We start from the raw sequence: 20,518 nt of genomic DNA on the forward strand, positions 1-20,518 counted from the left end.
TTTCTTACTAGCTTAAAAACTCATTGTCTCAATAAGATTTTCTTTAAAGCACCCTTGAAATTGAAAAGTTCAGCTATGCTTATGTTTATTCACTTACAGTCTTGGTACCAGGCCCAAAATGCCATCACTTAGAACATTGATGATTCCTCAGTGTGTATAAGTGGAGAGAAGTTGAATGCACAGTTAAATTAGAAGTGTTTTATGTGGTTTTAGACATGACAAGATGCATTTTAAATTCAAGGCAGAATAATGACAAGATATTCAAACAATTAGGTTAAAATTTCTTGCTGAAATATGTAGTTCTTGGTAGTTTATAAAATATAATATAAGAGAGGCCATGGCCAGGTGGCTCAATGGATAAAGCACTGACCTGGCATGCTGGAGATCACGGGTTTGACCCTCAGTCAGAGCATGTACGTATGAGTAGCAATCAATGAGTGCACAACTAATGGAACAACTAAAGTAGAACAATGGGCCCAAATGGCTCAGTGGTAGAGTGTTGTCCTGATGTGTGGAAGTCCCGGATTCGATTCCCGGCCAGGGCACACAGGAGAAGCACCCTTCTGCTTCTCCACCCCTCCCCCTTTCCTTCCTCTCTGTCTCACTCTTCCCCTCCTGCAACCAAGGCTCCATTGGAGCAAAGATGGCCTGGGCACTGAGGATGGCTCCATGGCCTCTGCCTAAGGCGCTAGAGTGGCTCTGATCGCAACAGAACGACGCCCCGGATGGGCAGAGCATCGCCCCCTGGTGGGCGTGCCTGGTGGATCCCGGTTGGGCGCATGTGGGAGTCTGTCTGACTGCCTCCCCGATTCCAGCTTCAGAAAATTACAAAAAAAAATAATAAGAAGAATAAAGTAGAACAATGAGTGATGCTTCTCTCTCTCTCCCTCTTCCTCTTTCTCAAATCAATAGAAAAATTAATATATATATATAGTATGAGAGATAAATTGATTTAAATTTATGTAATATTTAACATTATTTAAAAGCTTCCAATGTAAATTTCCTCCATATACGATACTTTGATAAAGTTTTATAAACACATTTACTTCTGTGTTTTATATATTGCTGATGAGTTCTTTTAACTCTAACATGACAAAGAGTTCACATATTCCTATTTCTAACACACTTAGAAATTTAAAAACATACTTATTTTTTTTCTACAACAATAAGTTCCCTCTATATTTCAAAGAATCCTTGTATGGCTGAGACTGATTTAAAACCATAGCTAGGATCCAGAATAACCAAAACCATTTTGGAAAATAAGAATAAATTTGTAAATTTCACATATCCCAATTTCAAAACTTACTACGAAGCTATAATAATCAAGACAATGTGACGATGGTTAAAGAAGAGACATCCAGATCAATGGAATAGATTTGAGAGTCCAGGGAAAAAAAAGCTTACAGTTTTGGTCAACTGATTTTCAACAAGGGTTCCAAGACAGTTCATCGAGGAAAAGATACAGAGTGTTGCTGTGAGGAGTGGCTGACCGACATGCTCCAGAAGAAAGCCCTTACACGCTACCCCCAGTCAGCTCAAAATGGATCACAGACCAAAATATAAAAGCTAAAATGAAACTCACAGAAGAAAACTCTAAGAAAGAGATATCTCAGATGAAGGGTAAATCATTGTACCTTGGATAGGTAACAGGTTGTTTTTTTTTAGTGGTAAGACTTAAAACAGCTGCAGAAGAATTAAATAGATGAATTTACCTTCACCAAAACATAAAACTTTGTACTTCAAAAGACACCATTCAGAAACAAAAAAGGCAAACCATGGAATAGGAGAATATTGCAAATTATTTGCCTAAGAAACTTTAAAAAAAACACTTTTCTGTGGAAAAACTCCATGAAGGAAAGAACTCCTCGCCCTCTGAGCCATGAACAGGGCCTGTCACCCAGTGGATGCTCAGTGAGTGATTTCCAACTGCAAAGATGATCTAGTTTGATGACACTCACCTTAGCTATTTACAATGGGTAAGACAAAGGGCGGGGCAAATCTTAGCGTTGCTTTTACATTTCCCTCAGTAGAAAGCCTCCTGACTGAAAATGAAATGTTCATTATATCAGTCCGTCTGCTACTGTAGGCTATTGCTTCTCTGGGCCAGGAAGTTTTGCTGTGCTCTCCCCTACACAGAAACAAGGAAGACCTGAGAATTGAGAATGTTCACTTAGGGTTGTGTCATCTTTATTTACATGCAGAAATCTCCTCGGAGGTGCAGTTTACCCGTTAACTTTGGAGGAGAGCTTCCATAGTGTCAGCTACAGACCCAGTACCTTCAGAAGATTTCTTGCTGTTGTTGTTGTTGTTTTCTTTAGGAAAAAAAAAGAAAAGAAAAGAAGAAAGAAATCGGACACCCACCTGCAGGGCTTCTGTTATCATTCATGTCATCTTACTGTAATGAGAGCTCCTCCAGCCTCCTGGCACTGGGGGTTGACCCAGAAAGAGAGTGCCGAGTGCTGGCAGCTGCACGGGGGAGTCACAGCCGCAAAGAGAGCAAATTTGTTTTGAAAGCACAGGTGCCTGCGTTTTATGAAAATTGTTGGAATTCCGACTGCAAAGAACATTGGGGGAAGGGAAGTGGAATCAGTGTAATCCTTGCATCTGTCAGAATTATCAATTGTCCTATGGGTCCTCTGAACAACCTGATAAAATTAAGACGGTGGTGACAGTACAAATAAGTGAAACCAAGGGGACCACTTGGCGCCACGCCCATTTAGGGAGACCGTGCTTTCCTCTCCTGCAAGCACATTTAGGTTCCGCCAGCTGTACTCTCTTGCATAACCATGTTTCAGAATCAAGTGTTGCCATGGTTTCAGTTCAGACCTAGAAGCAAGAGTAAACAATTCGAAAATGATCAAATACCACTGACTCTCAACTACATCGAGCCATTGTATGCGTTATCCCCAAACCATTTCTATGTGGTCCTATAAGGTGCTTTTGAACTTACACCTGATATGGGTATCTTTAATAGTAATAGAAATTTATGCTTCAAAGTAATCAAACCAAATCATAAAGGTCTGACAAGACAATATGCTAAGCCACCTGGTTCCTTCACCCCCCTACCCCCAAGGGTGGTGGCATGCATGGGGCAGTATGTGCTATGAGCTCTGCACTAGGTAGACAGTTCTATTAGTCACTTCACGTCATCCTCGTAACTTTAAGAAGTAGCTGTCATTAACTCCATTATGCAAATGAGGCATCGAGAGTTTAAGTAACTTTCCCAGAGCCATAAACGCCAAACCAGGAATTGAACCCAAGTGGGCCTACCTCAAGACAGAGCTCAGGCCCTTGCCTCTATGATATGTTGTCTCTTCAACCTCCGGGAATCCTCAGGATGGGTTGAGGTTACCAGAAGGCAGTCATTTTCTTTCCACTCGCTCGTTCATTCATTAACCAGCTAGGGAATGCCAGCTCCAAGTCAGCCCTGTAAAAAGAACTGGGGACTCAGAGATGAGCCAAGGGGGCCCTAGGTTTGTAGGAGCCATCAGAAAAGAAATAATCATGAGGCCACGTGAGAAGTGCTCGTGAACAGAGTACAGGAATACAGAGGAGGGGCCACTGACTGTGCTGCCGGTGGGGGCAGTGAGCAGTCAAGGAGTCGAAAGAATTCAGTAGGTGAGGTGACATCGGAAACGGAGAGTGCAGGATGAATGGGAGATATGCCAAGCACTCCCAAGAGAGAAATGCCTGTGCCAAGGGGCAGAAGGGAGAGGGAGACAAGGTGAGTAGGTGGGGAGAGTGGGAGGGGCGTGAGGAGGGTGAAGATGCAGAGAGGCCAGGGCTCCATCAAACTGGCTCTGCAGCGGAGACTTGGAGCTGATGCTGTAGTCTCTGATGTGATTTCAGTAGGGACACGAAGCGCTCAGATGTCAGAACCACAACATGGACACTCAGCAAACCTTCTGAGTTTTATCCAGGGAACTGTCTGAATCCAAATAAAGTCCTACCATACTTTTTGCACATGACTGCCATTTAAACCACTGTTACCTCTGTTCATACAAGGTGTCTTTTCTAGGTTAACTTTCTGCAGAAGAGAGCATCCATCCTTCAAGAAGAACTGACCACATACCAAGGCAGAAGGTACAGCCCCTTGATCAGAATGCCTTCTGATTAGTTTGTATTGTTTTGCACCTGTGAGTCTCTTAGTTTGACATTAAAGTCTTTATTAAAATTCCTAAATAATATCAGTTTTGAAAAAGAGGCTTATATTTAGCACATAGCCTCTTTGAGAAGTCACCCACCCTTATAATCACTGTGCTTAGTCAGAACAACCAGAATTAGGTGACAGAACCCCCAGGCGCCTGACAAGTCCAGGCCTCACCTACGTCATCACGACAAAACATTGTCTTGAAGCCCAGTCGCAGGATTAAGGAGACAGTGTCATCCTTTTAAGATAGTGAGATGATGCAATTCTTAATATGGTAGGTAGGTCGCAGCTTCAAAGTCCTGCATTCCCTGGAGGTTTGGAGCTGTTACAGATGTTCTCCACACCAGATCAGTGGTGTCACACACTCACCGCGACGTCAGTGCCCTAGCGTGTAAGTCCCAGGGATGCACGGGACCTTTTTGTCAAAGGTTCCCAGAGACATCACAGACATAGATTATGTTTACCCGTGCTAATTTAGTCAAACCCCCTTCCTTTTAGTGCAGTAAAAGACTGACATTAAATTAAAAGTAAAGACCCTGTGAATCATTTACTTTTCAAACAATTCCATTGCTTGGTATGGATAGGGGTTCACCCCTTATAAGCATAAAGGATGAAGTTTTTACATCAAATATTCTTTTTAACCTCCCTCCAGCTCCTCTTGAATGAGAATGTGTTTTATAATTGACAAGCCCATTAAACCCAGAGGAGGTCCTAACTGAGCTGTGTGGTTTTCAGGTAACTCGGCGAGGACTTCCCCGGTAGCGCGGAGCATAAGCAGGATTCAGCTGTCCGGCCACACTGTGGACTTCTAGCAGGTTTGAAGATTTGCATAGTGTAAACTGTGAGATCAGTGGCATTTTTAGTACTTAAGTGTAATTAAGATCATAAAAACATACCTCACTCATACACTACGGGGATGGTTTTATTTGTGTCTGCCTAAGTTATTTTTTTAAACATTCCTTTATTTTTTATTTCCGTATTTGTGTGTGTTTAAGTGTGTATTGAGAATTGCTTATGGGGAAAAGAAATTATTTCCTACAATGTGTCTGGTTAATGCTTTTGCATAGAATCTTACCAGTTGTGTATGATCAGAATCACGTTTGTAGCATCATATCAAAATTTTTAACATGTTTACATTGTTTTCATGTTCATATTCATATTTTATTAAAGTATTGTTTTGTACTTGTCTGTTTTGTTTCTACTTTTTGTTGCACCTCATTTGCTAAAACAGATATGACATCTGTCTGGTATTTTCCCCTGGAAAGTACTGACAAGCTCAAATTATTCTCTGGAGGAAAATGCCTTATGTCATGTCAAAGATCAAATCCATAAGTAGTGTGTTTATTTGGAATAAAAACCACTGGGTCATCTGGTATCAGTCCAAGCACTTGTCACGGTGGTCTCTAACCTGAGGCTGGGCCTCCGGAGGCAGAAGAGTGTAAGAATGTTAGGTAGCAGCTATGGTTTTATGGTTACTTTCTTGACCTCTCTTTTAATGGTGGTTTTGATTATAATATCAAGTGACACTCTTTGAAATAGCCTAAAAATGCCAGGTGTGTTGGGAAGGATACTAACACCCTGGCAGGTGACAGCACAGTGAGCTTGGATGGGTCCCATTGTCACCGTGGAGAAGACTCAGGGTAGCTCCCACACATGGCCATTTCAGTTACTACCCGATACCAATAAGCTGTCAGATGCTGACTGGTTAACCTGATTTGCCAAAGACATTTTGAATTGCAGTGAACAGGTGCTCAGTATTCTTTTGCCTGCATGTGGTGTGTGCCAAGGGGCCCTCTGAGATGCTCTGAGCATCTGGGCTGGTCAGGGCTATGTCACCTGGGTTGCTGCAGGAGGACAGGGCCGAGGTTTATTTACACTTGTTCAAAATGCTTTTCTCTTTCCCACGCCCCATGCTGTTGTTTGCTGCCCAAGGATTAATTACCCTCTTTTGCACTGTAACTGAGACATGGAGATGATAAGGACCTAACCTCAGCCACGTCCCCAGACTGGCCAGGAGCGGCTGACACTGCCTCGAGGCTGGCCGGCAGCAGGCGGCCATTGGCAGGCGGCCATCAGCAGGTGGCTGCTCGTTTTTTGTGCGCTGATCATTTCTGCCCATCCCCACTCTGCCTGGGGGTGTGCCCCCTGACCCTTCCTTCCAGAAATACATCTCCATCCTTTGGAAGATTAGGTTTTTCTTACATATACAATAAATTATAGCCCTGGCTTAACGAATATTCCGGGAAAAGCAAGATTATGGCAGATGGTATTAAAACCACCTAACAGATGAGGACAGTAGGTACTCAGCTTGGTTTAGTACTCGAAAGGGAAAGATGAGGCCTCCTGGTTAACTTGAAGTACTTCACAGACGGCGAAAAACAGGTTGAAGCTCAACAGATTTCATGAGTAATGTTATTAGCTGCTTAAAGTGAAAATACTTTGTGAATTGTATTGGGTGCCAGACTAGGAACTCCCACTCCAGAGTATTTGTTTTCCGTGAGTAAATATCAGTAGATGTTTGGAAAGTTTCCTGCTATTCTTTCTTTTCCTTGTTGCGAGGGTCATGAAATTACAAACACTGGTGAACCTTTGACATTCCCCAGATCCTGTTTCCTTTCCGAAGTGTGTCATATATGTCTGGGAGTAGCCGCTGAAACCGTAGGTCACTGTGATTGTATGTGATAGGAATACGTGGCCGACTAGAATGCTTTTGTAACATTCTCTCTTAAAGGAAGAGAAAGAGAAATTGTGCTTGGCATGTGTAAAGCTCCTTCCTGAATTAAGCACTAAGTCCACAAGTGACTCCCGAAGGAAGAAGTAAGTGCTTGGGAAAGAAATGATAAACATCGTGCCTTGTTATAAAATCATTTACAGTTTCATCCTTTCTTTTATCTGGTGGGAGATCAATTGTTCATCACAAGTACCCAATTTAGTTCCGTTTCAAGTTCTATTGTTGGCTGCTGCACCTGAGTTGCCCACCTGTGCAACATGTGATTTTCCATCTCAACATGGAAGGCCCTGGTTGATATAGTGTCAGGAGCATGCTGAGCAGAGGAATACTGTGGGGTCACAGTGGTCTCGATGTGTGTTATCACCCAGTTATGGGGTCGGGCATGAGAAGGGTTAATGTGAGAGTTAGCTGTGAGTCATCTGCATAACTCATGGTTGTGTTATCCACCATCTCTGTGTCACCAAGCAGGGAGCCACCTGGGGGTCTGATGCCTGATGCTGCAGCCCCCCCACTCAATATTCAGCTCCTCAGAGGGGAGCCCTCTCAGGCAGCCAGGGAAAGAGGAGGACTAAGGGAGAAGGACAGACTGGCTTCATCATTTGTACAAAAGAATTGACTTGTGATGCAAAGGAAATAGCTCAGATTCGAACCTTATCCTGTAATGTCACTTATTCACAGTGGTTTTGTCAGAAACAAGCGTGTGCTTATGGTGGTGAGCGGCCTCATTCCTGGCACCTGCAGAGCGCGCAGGGGGCAGAACCTGCGAGTCTGAATGCACAATTAGCAGCTCCCTTATTGAAGTGCGCCACCATCCGCAGAAGGCACTGGTGGTTTAGCGCGCTTTCTGAGAGTAAAAAGGAAAGGTAGAACATCAAAAATGGTGGGAGAAAAGTTTCAGAACACAAGGTCATTTTAATTCATGGTATCCTTTAAAGAACTATGTCTTCTCAGCTTTCATATTTTGTTCAGAAAGGTCGTCTCTTTTAAGCCTTGTCATTAAAGACAGTTTGTTCTTTAAAGTGAATTATCAAAGGGTGTAGAAATTGCAAGTTACTGAAACTAAAATGCGTGATCAATTTTAAGTGTGCTGGCTAAAGCTTGCTTAAAATTGGATGTGCTTTTGTCCCGGCAACTGCTTTGATAAAGCCAGGAAAAGATGCATGGTTGGTCAGTTCAAAGTAGGAAAAGAAGATAATTAGGTAAAACTTTTTTAACTAGTAGAGTGCTTCTTGGATGTAGTGACTTGATTGGGAAGCTGTGGGATAGGCTGTGATGGAGTCTGAAAAGTAAAAATTCTGATCCCAGATTTTGACCTGGATTAACAGTCTTCACTATATTGTTTAAGAACAGAATCAGCCTGACCTGTGGTGGCACAATGGATAAACCATCGACCTGGAATATTGAGGTCACTGGTTTGAAACCCTGGGCTTGCCTGGTCAAGGCACATATGGGAGTTGATGCTTCCTGCTCCTCCCCCCTTCTCTCTCACTCTCTCTTTCTCTCTCTCTCCTCTCTAAAATGAATAAATAAAATCTTTAAAAAGAAAAAGAACAGAACCAAACTTCAGGTTATATTACTTAGCTCTCACATAGAGAAAGAGACATGGCATTTATAACATAAAACTGGAGGAATTTTAAAATCTGGATCCCTTAGCAATATCTACATCAGTTGAAAATTTGATCTTCTAGACATTGCAGTTTTAAGCAAGGATTTTCATCAGGCAGTTGTTTTAAAACCAAAGATGTCGCTGTAAAGTCTGCTTTTTTAGAACTGAGCTTAGTCTAGACATCAGGCAAGTAAATACTCTTATATCCTCTGTGGGAGTCTCCCATTTTAGAGAGGTCTCATGGAAAACAGCTAGTTGGACACAAAGACTTGATGGGGCGGAAAGAGAGGCTACCTCGTGAAAAGCCTAACACACTGAATTAGCTAAAAGGCGGTGACTTGAGTCCCTCTACTTTGTCCACACTCCTCGTTTCCGGGAGCTGGGAAGGGAAAGTGGTTGTGACGTCTACTGATTAGTCTTGTCTCTTTGGCCCGTTGTCTTCACCTATCTGACTTATAACATAAAGGGGTCTAACCAGACCAGTATTTCCCAAACTCTACCACTTTAATCCTCTGAGCGTTTCTCAAGCTAGTATTCCATCAGCCCTATTCTGTATGATTCGTCTCAAAGTATTCAGATGTCAAATTTAGGAAAAGTGGCCAGCTATATCTCCTCTTGAAGAACCAGCTTTACATTATTCAGGCATTCGTTCATTTAATAAATAGTTACTGGTTGCCTACTATGTGCCAGGCAGCACATTAACCACCTCCAATTTAGTGCATTAAAGCAATAATGTATCATCTCTCTAAGTGCTGAGAGTTGAGCAGGCTCAGCTTGGCCATTTTCACGTGGGCTTCAAGCAGCTACAGTCTGGTGTCGGTGGGGGCTACAGCCACAGAAGGCCCAGGGGTGCAAGGCCATGGCGGATCACTCACAGGGCGGCTGTCAGGAGCCTGCAAGAGCAAGCCCAGCAAAAGACCAGACATCGAAGTCACCAGCTGCCTCAGACCTGGGCCCCACAGAGGCTCAGTCTCACTTCTTCTGTATTTTGTCAGAGACAGAGCCCACCAGGGTCTGGGGCGGAGGACACAGGCCCAGCAATGTCGCAGAACCCGTGGACATCTCTCACCCTGTAGTAAAGAAACCTATCTAACTTTCTTGCATCTGGAATCTCCTAAAACAGTTTGGTCCATGGAGTCATTTTTCTATGGTCCACATATTATATTGTATAGATTTCTTTGAAACACTGATTCAAGAAGCCCAAATTTAGATGATGGCTAAAAAGTTTCTTCCTTTGCAAAATCCTGTTAATCTATGTTGTGTTTCTATACTCACAGATTAACTGATGGATTTGGAAACACTACTTGGGAAGCCCCGAGTTAGGAATTTCAAAAAGACCATGTCTTCCTCTGTGATTCCTTTGAAAGATGGTAGCAACCATAGTTGTATGTGTGGGGCTCGGAGTGCATTATTTATTGTAATTATCTTAGCAAGTGTATTTACAAAGGTCCGCCAAAGCCCACGCCCTGTGCTTAGCATGGCTTCTGCTCCTTTCGTGGGAATATCAGGCATGTGGAAGGATGTGAACTTGATGAGTCTGGGAGGGAAAATTTTCTGAACCACTCATCTAAGCAGATCATAAGCATCCAGGTAAACAAATGAATCAGCCTCCTAGTTGCCCCATTACCTTTCTCACTGCTGCTGAGTTATCGCTGTTGATGCCTCTCACCCCAGCCCCTGTGCCTTGCTGTTCTCAGCTTGAACTTGAGCTGGGAGTGTAGATGGGCAGAGGAAGCCGTGGCCACCGTGTTGCCGCCTAACTGCGATGCTCCCTGAACGCTGCAGCTCACTGGACGGTCGATCCAACCTGGTGCTCCATGTGTGTATTGAAAGCATCAAAACAACTGGTTTGACTGGAGTACGGCTCCGTTCAGCAAGCAGAGCCTGACAGTCGGGAGGGTGAGAGAAAAATAGAAAAGACACCGTTTCCCTAGGAAGAGGAAGTATTTTCCTAACAGGGTGGGAGACAGTCCTGAGAGTCTGCTACTTTCTGCAGAAGTATCTTGACACCAGCTGCAATTTCTCAAAAGCGAGTTTGCATTACCCAGTGTCGCTTCGCGCAAGCTCACTGCACTGTCATTTACCTGACATCCACCCCACGTCGCTCTTCAAGTTCCCTGTACGCTCAGTCCCAGGCCGGTTTCCCTTGAATACATAACGTTTCTTTTCCCAGCTACTGCAGTGTCACAATCCTGTGTGAAATCCTTTTTGGAACTGAGCCTTTGGCTCATGACATATCGTTGTGTTAGTAATAAAAAATATTACCCAACCCGGGCGCAGTGAGTCCTGGTGAAGCCTGGGTGGTTGCCTCATGGCGTCAGCAGCTGCTCCTTCGCGAGTTCAGGACCCGCCGGCGGCTCTGCCCAGAGTGATCCTTGTCACCACGTCAGGGAACCTTTCTCTGACTGCGTTCCCACCTGCGTTATCTGATTGTCTTCTTCAGCATTTTTATTTATGTATTTGGGCATGTGACTTTGGAAGCTGCTTGCTAGAACACAAATTGAGTGGATTAAGGGAATTGTTTTGCTTTTAAAATCCTTTCTACAATCTTTTTTTTTGGGAGTGTGTGTGCGTGATTTTTTTTAATAAGCTAATTAAGATGGCAAACCTAAGTAGACCTCCCACTGTTGGCCCCCACTGGTAGGTACTTTGCCTAAAACCATGTAATGCTCATCCTCTCTGCCTTTTTATTGGTAGGGGAGAAAGATTAATTTGGCCTATATCCATCATACGTTGTAATTGTTGTTCTCTCTCTGATAGAACCTCTAACATATAAGGAGCATTTTCACTTCAAGCAAACTGTGAATTGAACTCAGCTCTTCCAAACTTGAATAAATTTGCTCCAAAATTAATGTCTTGCAAGACTTCCACTGAGCCCCTGGTATGAGCCTTGGTCTGTGGGATGTCCAAAGACCTGCTTTTTTGCCTAGACAGGGCTTGTGATGGTGCGGGAAGATAAGACATACACAGGGGATCCTCGGGTTACAACAGTCGACATACGACATTTCAAGTTTACGACACTCACTCCCATAGAAACTTAAAAAAATTGAGACATGAGTGCTTCAGCTTATGCCATCAGTGTCATACTTACAGACCACGTGGGCGAACTAGTTTGGCTGTACGCGGCAGAAGAGTACGCAGTAACGTGGAATGTTTGTGTTTTTCTGTTCTAGATGATGATTTTACAGCTATGTTAGGATGGGTAGGTGACTTAGGCTAGGGTGTGTTTCGACTTACACCAAAATTCAGGTTATGTCACCGTTGTAGGAGTAGAACCGTGTCATAACCTGAGAGAAAAGAAAGAAAAAACAGTAATACAAGAGAGAACATGATCTCTATAGCAGAAATGCCAAATATTATATTATGGGGATTCCAAGGAAGTGATAACATTTTGAAATCAATTCTCTTAGGAGGAGGTGACGTTCAAGCTGGACGTTGGAACAGAGTAGAATTTCAATATGTACAAGTGTGGGAATGGCACTCCAGATGGGTCACAGCCAGGAAAGTTGTTTAGATCATCTAGATCCCTGGTTGGCAAACTGCGGCTCGTGAGCCACATGCGGCTCGTTGGCCCCTTGAGTGCGGCTCTTCCACAAAATACCACGTGCGTGCAGGCACTACCTAGATAAGGAATATACCTACCTATATAGTTTAAGTTTAAAAAATTTGGCTCTTAAAAGAAATTTCAATCGTTGTACTGTTGATACTTGGTTCTGTTGACTAATGAGTTTGCCAACCACTGGTGTAGATCACAACATGATGGGAGAAAAGCCATGTGAGAGAAGATTTAGAAGTCAGGTTATAGAAGTCAAAGGGAACTGCGTTTACCGACCACCTCCAGCACTGGGCGAGGCCTTGGCACCCGGGTAAGGGCTTTGGACTCAGACGGATCTGGACTTGGGCCAGTTGCTTAGCTTCTCAGAGTCCCAGTTTCCTCATCTCAGAAAATGGAGGAAAGAGTAGAGCAAGGTTGCAAAGGTGAAATGAGATAATGCATCCTACAAGTCTGACATGCAATTAATGTTCAATACGCAAGGGCCGCTTTCATCTTCTGACAGTCCTCAATAATTTCGTGAATTAAGTGTTACTCAAACTTGAGGAAGCTGAAGCAAAGAGAAGTTTGGACATTTGCCCAAAGCCACAATTCTAATGTATGATGAAAGTAGAAATTGGAACTGATGTGTCTCTAATTCACTCACTTTTGCTCCTATTTACTGTACTGTGTTGCCTCTGTGGATGGATGAGGAGAGGTTTGGACATTGTTTTATAAGCATCAGGGAGCAATTAAGAGTTTTGAGCAGGAGCATGACACTGTCAGACATTGCTCTAGAGCCTTTGCCTGGCAACTCCTCAAGGCAAGTGTAAGGCCAGTAGCCACTGCACCATCACAGCCGCCTGGCCCGTGCAGGTTCGCATTTGAATCAGACAGACGGTAATGAAACAACGGAGCCAAGAACTGGTGAGCCATTACCTTTTTAATTCTAGCTCACACCCAGTGGGCGAGAAAATACACAGAGTGGGAAAACACTTCCCTTTCCATTCAGGTCTCCCAAAGCCACTGACACATCCGAGTTTTCCTAGAATCAAAGGTTTGTCCTCACCAGCTTTATTCACCTCTGTTCCCCATCTCCTTCTCTTCTCTCTGCACAAACTCTGCACAAACCGGCTTTTCCTTCAGCACTCCGCCATCGTACGATGCTAATTTTAGGAACCGAGAGAGAGCAAGCCTCCGGTCTGCCCCGTTTTATAGTGTAGAAATCAAAACCTTTAAGCCAATATACAAATAAGGAAGTCTCTCATACAAAGCCACTTATCTGAGGCATAAATGGGATTCCTCATAAGAGTGCACCACCCCACACCATGCAACAATCAAGGGTGTAGGGAAAAGCTTAGTGTTGATAAGATCTTAGGATTAAAAGGGTGGGAAAGGCTTAGTCTTAAAACTAAGCCTTAGGCTATAAGGACCCTGCCTGCTTACAGCCTGTCCCCCACACCCAATGCAAAACTATAAGCGAGCAAACATATATATCATACTTGCAAACTTATTTGACCCACAGCAGGATAGTTGAGAGGAGCCAAGAGGCAGTGGGCCGAGAAACAGCTAGCTAGCACATGCATGCAGGAGTCTAATAAGATGGACCAAATCCCCAGTGAGAGAAGCATCTCTGTGAATGGAAAGTAGGTCAAAGATTCAGTAGCTACCGTGGCACCTGAATGAATGGGATGATTGTGGAAGACAGAGAAACAACTGTGGGGGCCAAGGTTTCTAGCCTAGAAAGATGCATAGAGGAGATTTGAGTGGGAGGAAGAGTGACGAGCTTGGGTTTCGACCTAGACAGAGCTTCAGCAGGTCACTGGAGACCTGGGTCAGGGCCCAGAGGGCTGCCGGTCAGAAACATTGGGTGTGAGCTGATGCCGAGACAGCTGATGGTTTCACCACAAAGGGGAAAGGTTTGGGGGAAACTGAAGAAGAGAGGAAGAGGGATAGGAGGGGCCAGGCTGGGAAGCTAAAGAAAAGAATTTCTTAAAGAGTTTATAAGAGAGAAGTAAGGGGAGGGAGAGGGCTAGCTGTAGGGTGAGACACGGTGTTTCTAGCCTGGCTAATAAACCTGTTGAGTTTGTCCTTGAGGAAGAAGTCACAATGAGACAAGGACCTGAGTTCCTTGAGGGTCCAAGTTGGAGGGCATGGTGCCTTCCAGACATCTGGAGTCCTGAGGTCAGTGGTGGAAAGCAGGCTTACTCCCTTGATCTTCCTATCAGTTTGCACTTGACAGTGGTTCCTGTTGCGGTGCAACTCGGAGGAACGGAACCAGAGCCCAAACTGATTAAGAATTTGAAGAGCCTTTATCAGCTGACTGGCATCTGTCCGCCAGTTCCCTGGCTGGGAATCGATGAACAGAGAACAGCTCGGAGGGAGAGAGGTATTTAAAGGCAAAAACTACAAGGTTACAGTTGTTTCAGCACGTTTGTATAATACCTTTGCAAAAGTACCCACTGTTCTAAAGATAATAAACTGCCTTCCTGCAATGTCTGCAAGGCTGAAGCGCAAGGAACGCATCCTGCCTCTGTTAGCAAGATTAGATCTGAGCCTAACTGCTGAGGCTTGTAAGAATTTTCTACTTGCAGCTGTAGCTATAAACTAGTTCCTCTTAAGCATAGAGCTAAATTGGGTCAGGGGTCCTTGGCATAGGCTGACTTGCCAGTGCAGTTCCACCAGACATTAATCCCACAAAAGCACTGGGCTCAGGCAGGCCTTGTGGAAGTTTAGGAAAAATGTTTTTGAAAGTTCAGCTCTGCTCTCACTACAGTGAGCAACAATTTGTAAATTTTGCAGTTACTAGAATGAAGTTAGCCATTTCGGCAAACTAGCCCTCTGGATAAATCGTGATAGTAAAATTGATTGTTCTTAAGGGCCATTCCTCTACCTTAAAGTATGTTTGTTTCTGACTCTTACTGATAGGGAATTAGCATTAGTTTTCAGACATTTTTATTTTTACAACAAAAAGCCAACTTGAACTTGATATCTAGGTAGACTTTTAACCTTGAGATAATAGTGTATGTACTTGATCCCTTGAGTTAATAGTACATGTACTTGATCACAATTACACTTTTTTCAATGTCCAGCTCCCCCCTCATAAAAACAGTGGTTAAGAAAACCAGGTGCATGACTATGAGTCCACTTGGAGGTGAAGAAGAGCACATTAAAAACAGGACAATACAATACAATCCCTGTAAGGATAGTACAGGGATTCAGAATTAAACACAAGCAGATGAAACAATGTTTCTAGAAGGAAATTAAATTTGTTAAAATTTTGGAAATATGGTAAGAGCTCCTTACTACATAAAAGCATTTTGATACACTAAATTTTTTAATTTTGTAAATGTTTGCCACAGTGTCTAGAAGCCATACGTGCCTTTCTCTTTTTATTTTTTTAAAGTTTGGTGTCAAGATTTCTTTCATGCCAACCCCGAAAGTTATTAATTGGGGCTCAGGAGGAGAATCAGGCAAGACATTACAATTCTGTCAAAATAGCTTAGATTGTGGGCTAATTTTAGAGGGAGGGAGAAAATGGCTTTTTTCTACTAAGGGAAATCGAGACTAGGACATTTGGTTATTTTGTAATCTCCAGGGGCTGGGGGTACAAAAGGGTATAAATGCCTTAGATTTGCTGACTGTCCTCTAAAGAAGTGACGAAGGGAACCCAGCTTAGCCTGGTGCGCGTGTGCTCTTCTGAGAATTCAGTCCACGCAAACTGGCCAGACCATGGCCTCCCCACGATCCCCCCGTGGACTGGGAATGTCTAGAGATGACTATGGAGACCAAGTGTGCCCTCACTAATCTAGCTCTGGATTTCCTTTTCATAATAGAATATGCCTTCCTAGCTACAAAAACAAAGAAAGAAATTGGGACCCAGTCATAACTTTAGAGCATGTCAACATTTAGCTTGTCCATTGCATAGATCAGCGGTGTGCACAGTGAGAGGGAGGTTGGTAGTCATCGACTGGAGGCGTGGCTGCTGCTGGAAGCTGAGCCCTGGTGCCGCCCTTCTGCCCGGTGGCATCAGCGAAAGCAGGCTGACAAACGGCACAGGGGGTGATGAGTTTGGTTTAGAATACTTGCCACTCCACTGCTGGGGAGGGCGCGCTTCTCAAACCCCAGGCACTTCAGAAACAAATGGAGAGGTTTCCAAATATCTTGTTGAGAAGTCTTGAGTTTTGTTCCTAAAAATGTATGTAAAACTGAGAGCAGCATTTACCTTTATCTGATAGGAAGCTTTGAGCCAAAAATAAGTAGAGTCTTATTTCAGATTAGCTTCATTGTAATACTATCTAAATAATGCCATTTTATATACTTAGATTTTATGCTGTAATTCTTACTTGGTCATAATGGTTTTATCTGTGATTATGTCTCTAAGGGTGGTTGAATTTTACATTATGCCTTCTGACCAAAGAAAAGAGAAAGTATAATTCTACTGTGTCTTCAGGCAACTTATTAAATATTTTATTGTACAAGTATAGGTCACAATACTTTGAAGTAGGGGCTTGTATGGATAGACAAATTCAGTTTCTAACATTGGCTAAATTGGCCTTTTTAGGCCAGGGACCTTAAACTCTGTGTGTCTTATGTTCACCATCCAATTAGACAAGAAACAATGACTACAGGATCATCAAATTAGTGAGGTATATAAGCTTTAGAAGTCACAAGGTAGAAATCGCTTAGACCATCTTGAAAGGGGAACGCCCCCCACCTCTCCGGACAGCCCTTCACTTGCAGCAGCGCATCTCGCATCTCCGCATTCACTCCTGCCTCCCGGTCTTCTCTCAACCCGATTAAGACCACTGCTCGCCACTTCCTGTGGCCTAGATCCTTTGGATATGCAGTCTAGTATTCAAGGTCAAAGTTGGTAGTGATTCATCTGACTCTATCTGCTGCTTAGAAAAAAACATGTTTTGCAACATTTAAAAAAAAAAAATCAAGGGCCAAAATGTTTTTGTGCTTCACTATATCTGAGAAAAGCAAGTATAACGTTTGGATTCTTGAATCAACAAACCCTAAAGAAAGGCCTGAGTTTTGGAAAATAAAGCATTTGATCAAAAGGAAGGTATCTTATTTGATTGTCAGCATAATTCTGAAGGACAGAAAAAATACTTGGAGCACAGTATAGAGCCAGTTCCTCAGTATAAGAGAATATGATAGACTCATTTATAAAAGAGAGTAAAAAAAAAAATTAACAGCATAGGAGAAACCTCATCAGATACAACAAGTCCTATGCCTTGGACTCCAGCACTAATTTAGTCAGAAGAACCACTTCCCTCCTAACCACGTAAGAACAGGAAGACGTGATCAGCAGCACAAAAGCAGTATCCATTCACTAGTTCCTTCAGTACTTCCATGTCTTACAACCTAGAAAGGACAAAAGGGTTAGCCCCTAGTGGCCCTGGGAACAGTGTCTGTTTGGAACTATGCTATACGGCATCAAAGCTTAATTTCACAAACCATCTGATAAGACATTTTCTAGGGCAACAACACTTTCTGGAGTCACAGAGCATGGCATGCGCAAGAGTCTGCTCTTGGGCAAGAGTGTGAGAAATGGAGTGGGAATTGCGAGCAAGGTGTCCTGGCAGTGCTCCCAAGCACTCTGTGGCCTCAGGCAGTCCTCTTCCAGGCTGGCCCTCTGCTGTCCCTCACTTCTCTAGAGTAAAGAGAGACCCTACTGGGCAGTGGGGAGAGGGTCTGCGAAGAAGCCGCCACCTTCCGATGTCAGCCACGGCCAGAAGTGAATGAGGAGATTCTTCCTTTTAGGGATTTTGTTTCTTCCCCATTATTTGCAAGGTTGGAGTGTCCGCCCCTTCCCCACGAAGCTTGCGGCCCCTCATTCCTGCAAGACTTCCAATGGGGGAGCAGAGGCTGCCCTGATTGGTTGGGCAAGCCTTCCGTCAATGTCTCGCAGATTCCATGTCACACAGAGTTCTGTGACAAAGTCCTAGGACTCAGATAAGTAGCTGTACTTGGGCCACTGGAGGGAACAGTGTGAAGCAGTCAGACAGATCCTTGGTAACCAGCCAGATGACCTCACCTGGGCACATTATTAAATCTGGATGCCTTCAGAATGACTCCACATTCATAAAGATTCGAAATGTGTCATCTCGATGCTGGCTTTGAATAAAATGTACGAAAGCAGCATATATATGCAAATCGTTCCTCAGGGCCCAGCAGCTCCTGTACCCTCAAAGTCATCAGGAAATGGGGTCCTTCTGAACAAGCCCGGAGCCCCACCTCCTCTAGTTTGCATGTAGGTTGGAAAAAGGGGTGCACACAATTCCTTGAGAGAGCTTGACCTTTGTCGCTGGCTGTGTTTCCTCCTGAACAACATAAAAACATGCCGACTTTGAACTAAAAGCATTCTTGTGTGGACCAATTCTAACTGGAAAGAATCTATTTTCTGAGGGCAAGCACTTTTATAGACATTTCTCCTGAATCCTCACTCCCGTGCTGGGAGGTAGTATGTACATACAGCATCATCAGCTCTTCCTTACAGATGAAGAAATGAGGCGGAGAGATTATTTCCCAAGGAGAAATAGTCCTGGTGGTGGAACAGGGACTCGAACCCAGGTCTGTCTGATAAAGACCTTCCACTAGTTCAGTGCTTATGGACAGCAGTCCTCACCCTGACTGCACATTGGAATCATCTGAGAAGACTTTAAGACACACCCAGGCTCGTTGCCCACCCTGGACCAATAAAAAGCTCAGGGCTGGGGCTGGGACTGGGGACTGCAAATGTTTTAAGAGCTCCTGGATTACTCTAACATGCAGCTGGGGCAAGAACCACTGCGAGTGGAATGTCCAGTCCCAGACTTGAGTTTTATAGGAACCCCCATAAAGAATGAAGAGCTCCCCAGGGAGAAGGAATCCCACCCTCCCCCTGCCCAAACTTGCCACTAGAAGAAGGCTAATCCAGATGCCTGCCCTTTAGTGGCAACATCTCTTGTGGGCGACTTAAGGATGTGTGACTCCCTAGTGATAAAGTGGTCCTTGACACTCTGGAGTTGGCCAGGGCTAGCAGAAGAGAGGAGAGGCTGTTTGCTATCCCACAGCCCACGCACTAGGAGATTTAATTCCTATTGTCTAGTTCCTCCAGAGATGAAGACACGCTGCCCACACGTCCCACGAAGGCAGTGTTTGAAGAGTTCAATCCTGGGGAACTGCAAAATGACAGCATCCCCAGCTCTTTGTGTCTCTGGGAGGTAGAGGAGGGATATTTGCAGACAGAAGGAAAGCAAAGCTGAAGGCATCTTGGGATGTCCTTCGGCCTCAGCCAGTGGGGGCGCATGTGCGTGCGTGGGCAAGCACAGCCCTAGTGGACTTGATGAAGGAGCAATTTGCCCAAGTTCACAAAACCAGATAGTTGCAGAACTGGGCCTGGTCTGACCTGAAACCATGACGTGGGGATTCAGCTGGCCCGTTGAATTAGTAGGCAACTAAAATACCTTTCCCTTTCATTTGTGAAAAACAAAATGAAATGAATATGCCACTATCCCTGTGAGAGGGCTGACTGCGCGCTGGGAGGGCAGAGCGGCCGCGGCCGGAGAGCAGCTCCTATGGGGATAGGGCCTCTTGGTGGCGTGGGCGTGCGTGTGGGCGTGACGGAGGGATGCAGGATGGCTCCCGAGCGTTTGGCCTGAGCCACCCAAAGCAGGCGGTTGCCGGTAAATGAGGTGGGAAGGCCGCTGGCGGTACTGGTGGGACGAGCAGGACCTTGGTGGTGACTGTGTTTATTCTGGGAAGTCTGTTCAGCCTTTGTTCACACCTGTCACGTTTGCACTGGGCCTGGCCCAGCACAGGAGGACCACAGTAAGCAACCGCGACTCTGTCATTAGCACTGTCACCACCAGAGCTGCTACCTTGAATCCTGCAGAGGCAAGGCTACAGAAAAGGTCAGACAGGTTCCACTGACTCCCACATCATTCTTGCTGTAGTGATTGGCTTTTTCTCCTCATGAATATGCATACGGGAAGGCTGCCCAGGGGATCTCAAGCCCAGGGTAAGCAGCAGCTGAGCACCTGGGCGCTTTCTTATGTCAGGACCTTGTGTGTGAGGGAAGCTGGCTCTGGGGAAAGTCACTCTGCAGCTCTGAGTGTCAATCCAGGAGCACAGACAGAAATGGTAGCAAGGACTCCTTTGCTCTCTGGGACCCGAAACACATTCCTGTTCTCACGGTGCTTGAGCTGTGAGCATGGAGACCTGGGTCCGACGGCTGGCCCTCCGCGGTATGAAGAGGAGGAACTGGGCCCGACTGTGGGAAAGGTCTCGTGCAACATCACAGCCAGTTAGTGGTGGGCCTGATGCCCACAGCTTTTCTTATTCTTATGGACAAAGGAGGATGCTTATTTTATTAAAGATTAGAGGATAAATACCATAAAGAGTATGTTGAGTTCCAGCTCTAGTAATAACAGAGCAGCTTATATAGAACTAAGTCTTTGGAACATAACGACGATAAACTCTTGACAAAATCATTTATATATATATGGC

The 20,518-nt window shown here is 44.5% G+C and overlaps 1 protein-coding gene across 3 annotated transcripts in view; it reads left to right on the forward strand.

Annotated features, from left to right (window-relative positions):
• The window catches only part of CEP112 (centrosomal protein 112), a 423,550-nt gene extending 418,318 nt beyond the window's left edge, over positions 1 to 5,232 (forward strand). For all 3 annotated transcript variants that reach the window (XM_066386628.1, XM_066386631.1, XM_066386629.1), the window contains exons 26-27: positions 4,019 to 4,083; positions 4,886 to 5,232. In XM_066386628.1, the coding sequence (XP_066242725.1) occupies positions 4,019 to 4,083; positions 4,886 to 4,889 (69 nt within the window). In that variant the 3' untranslated portion in view covers positions 4,890 to 5,232. The remainder of the gene's footprint in view (positions 1 to 4,018; positions 4,084 to 4,885) is intronic.
• The last annotated feature ends 15,286 nt before the right edge of the window (positions 5,233 to 20,518 follow it).

The sequence above is a fragment of the Saccopteryx leptura genome, chromosome 5 (assembly GCF_036850995.1).
Source record: "Saccopteryx leptura isolate mSacLep1 chromosome 5, mSacLep1_pri_phased_curated, whole genome shotgun sequence".
NCBI lineage: Eukaryota > Metazoa > Chordata > Mammalia > Chiroptera > Emballonuridae > Saccopteryx > Saccopteryx leptura.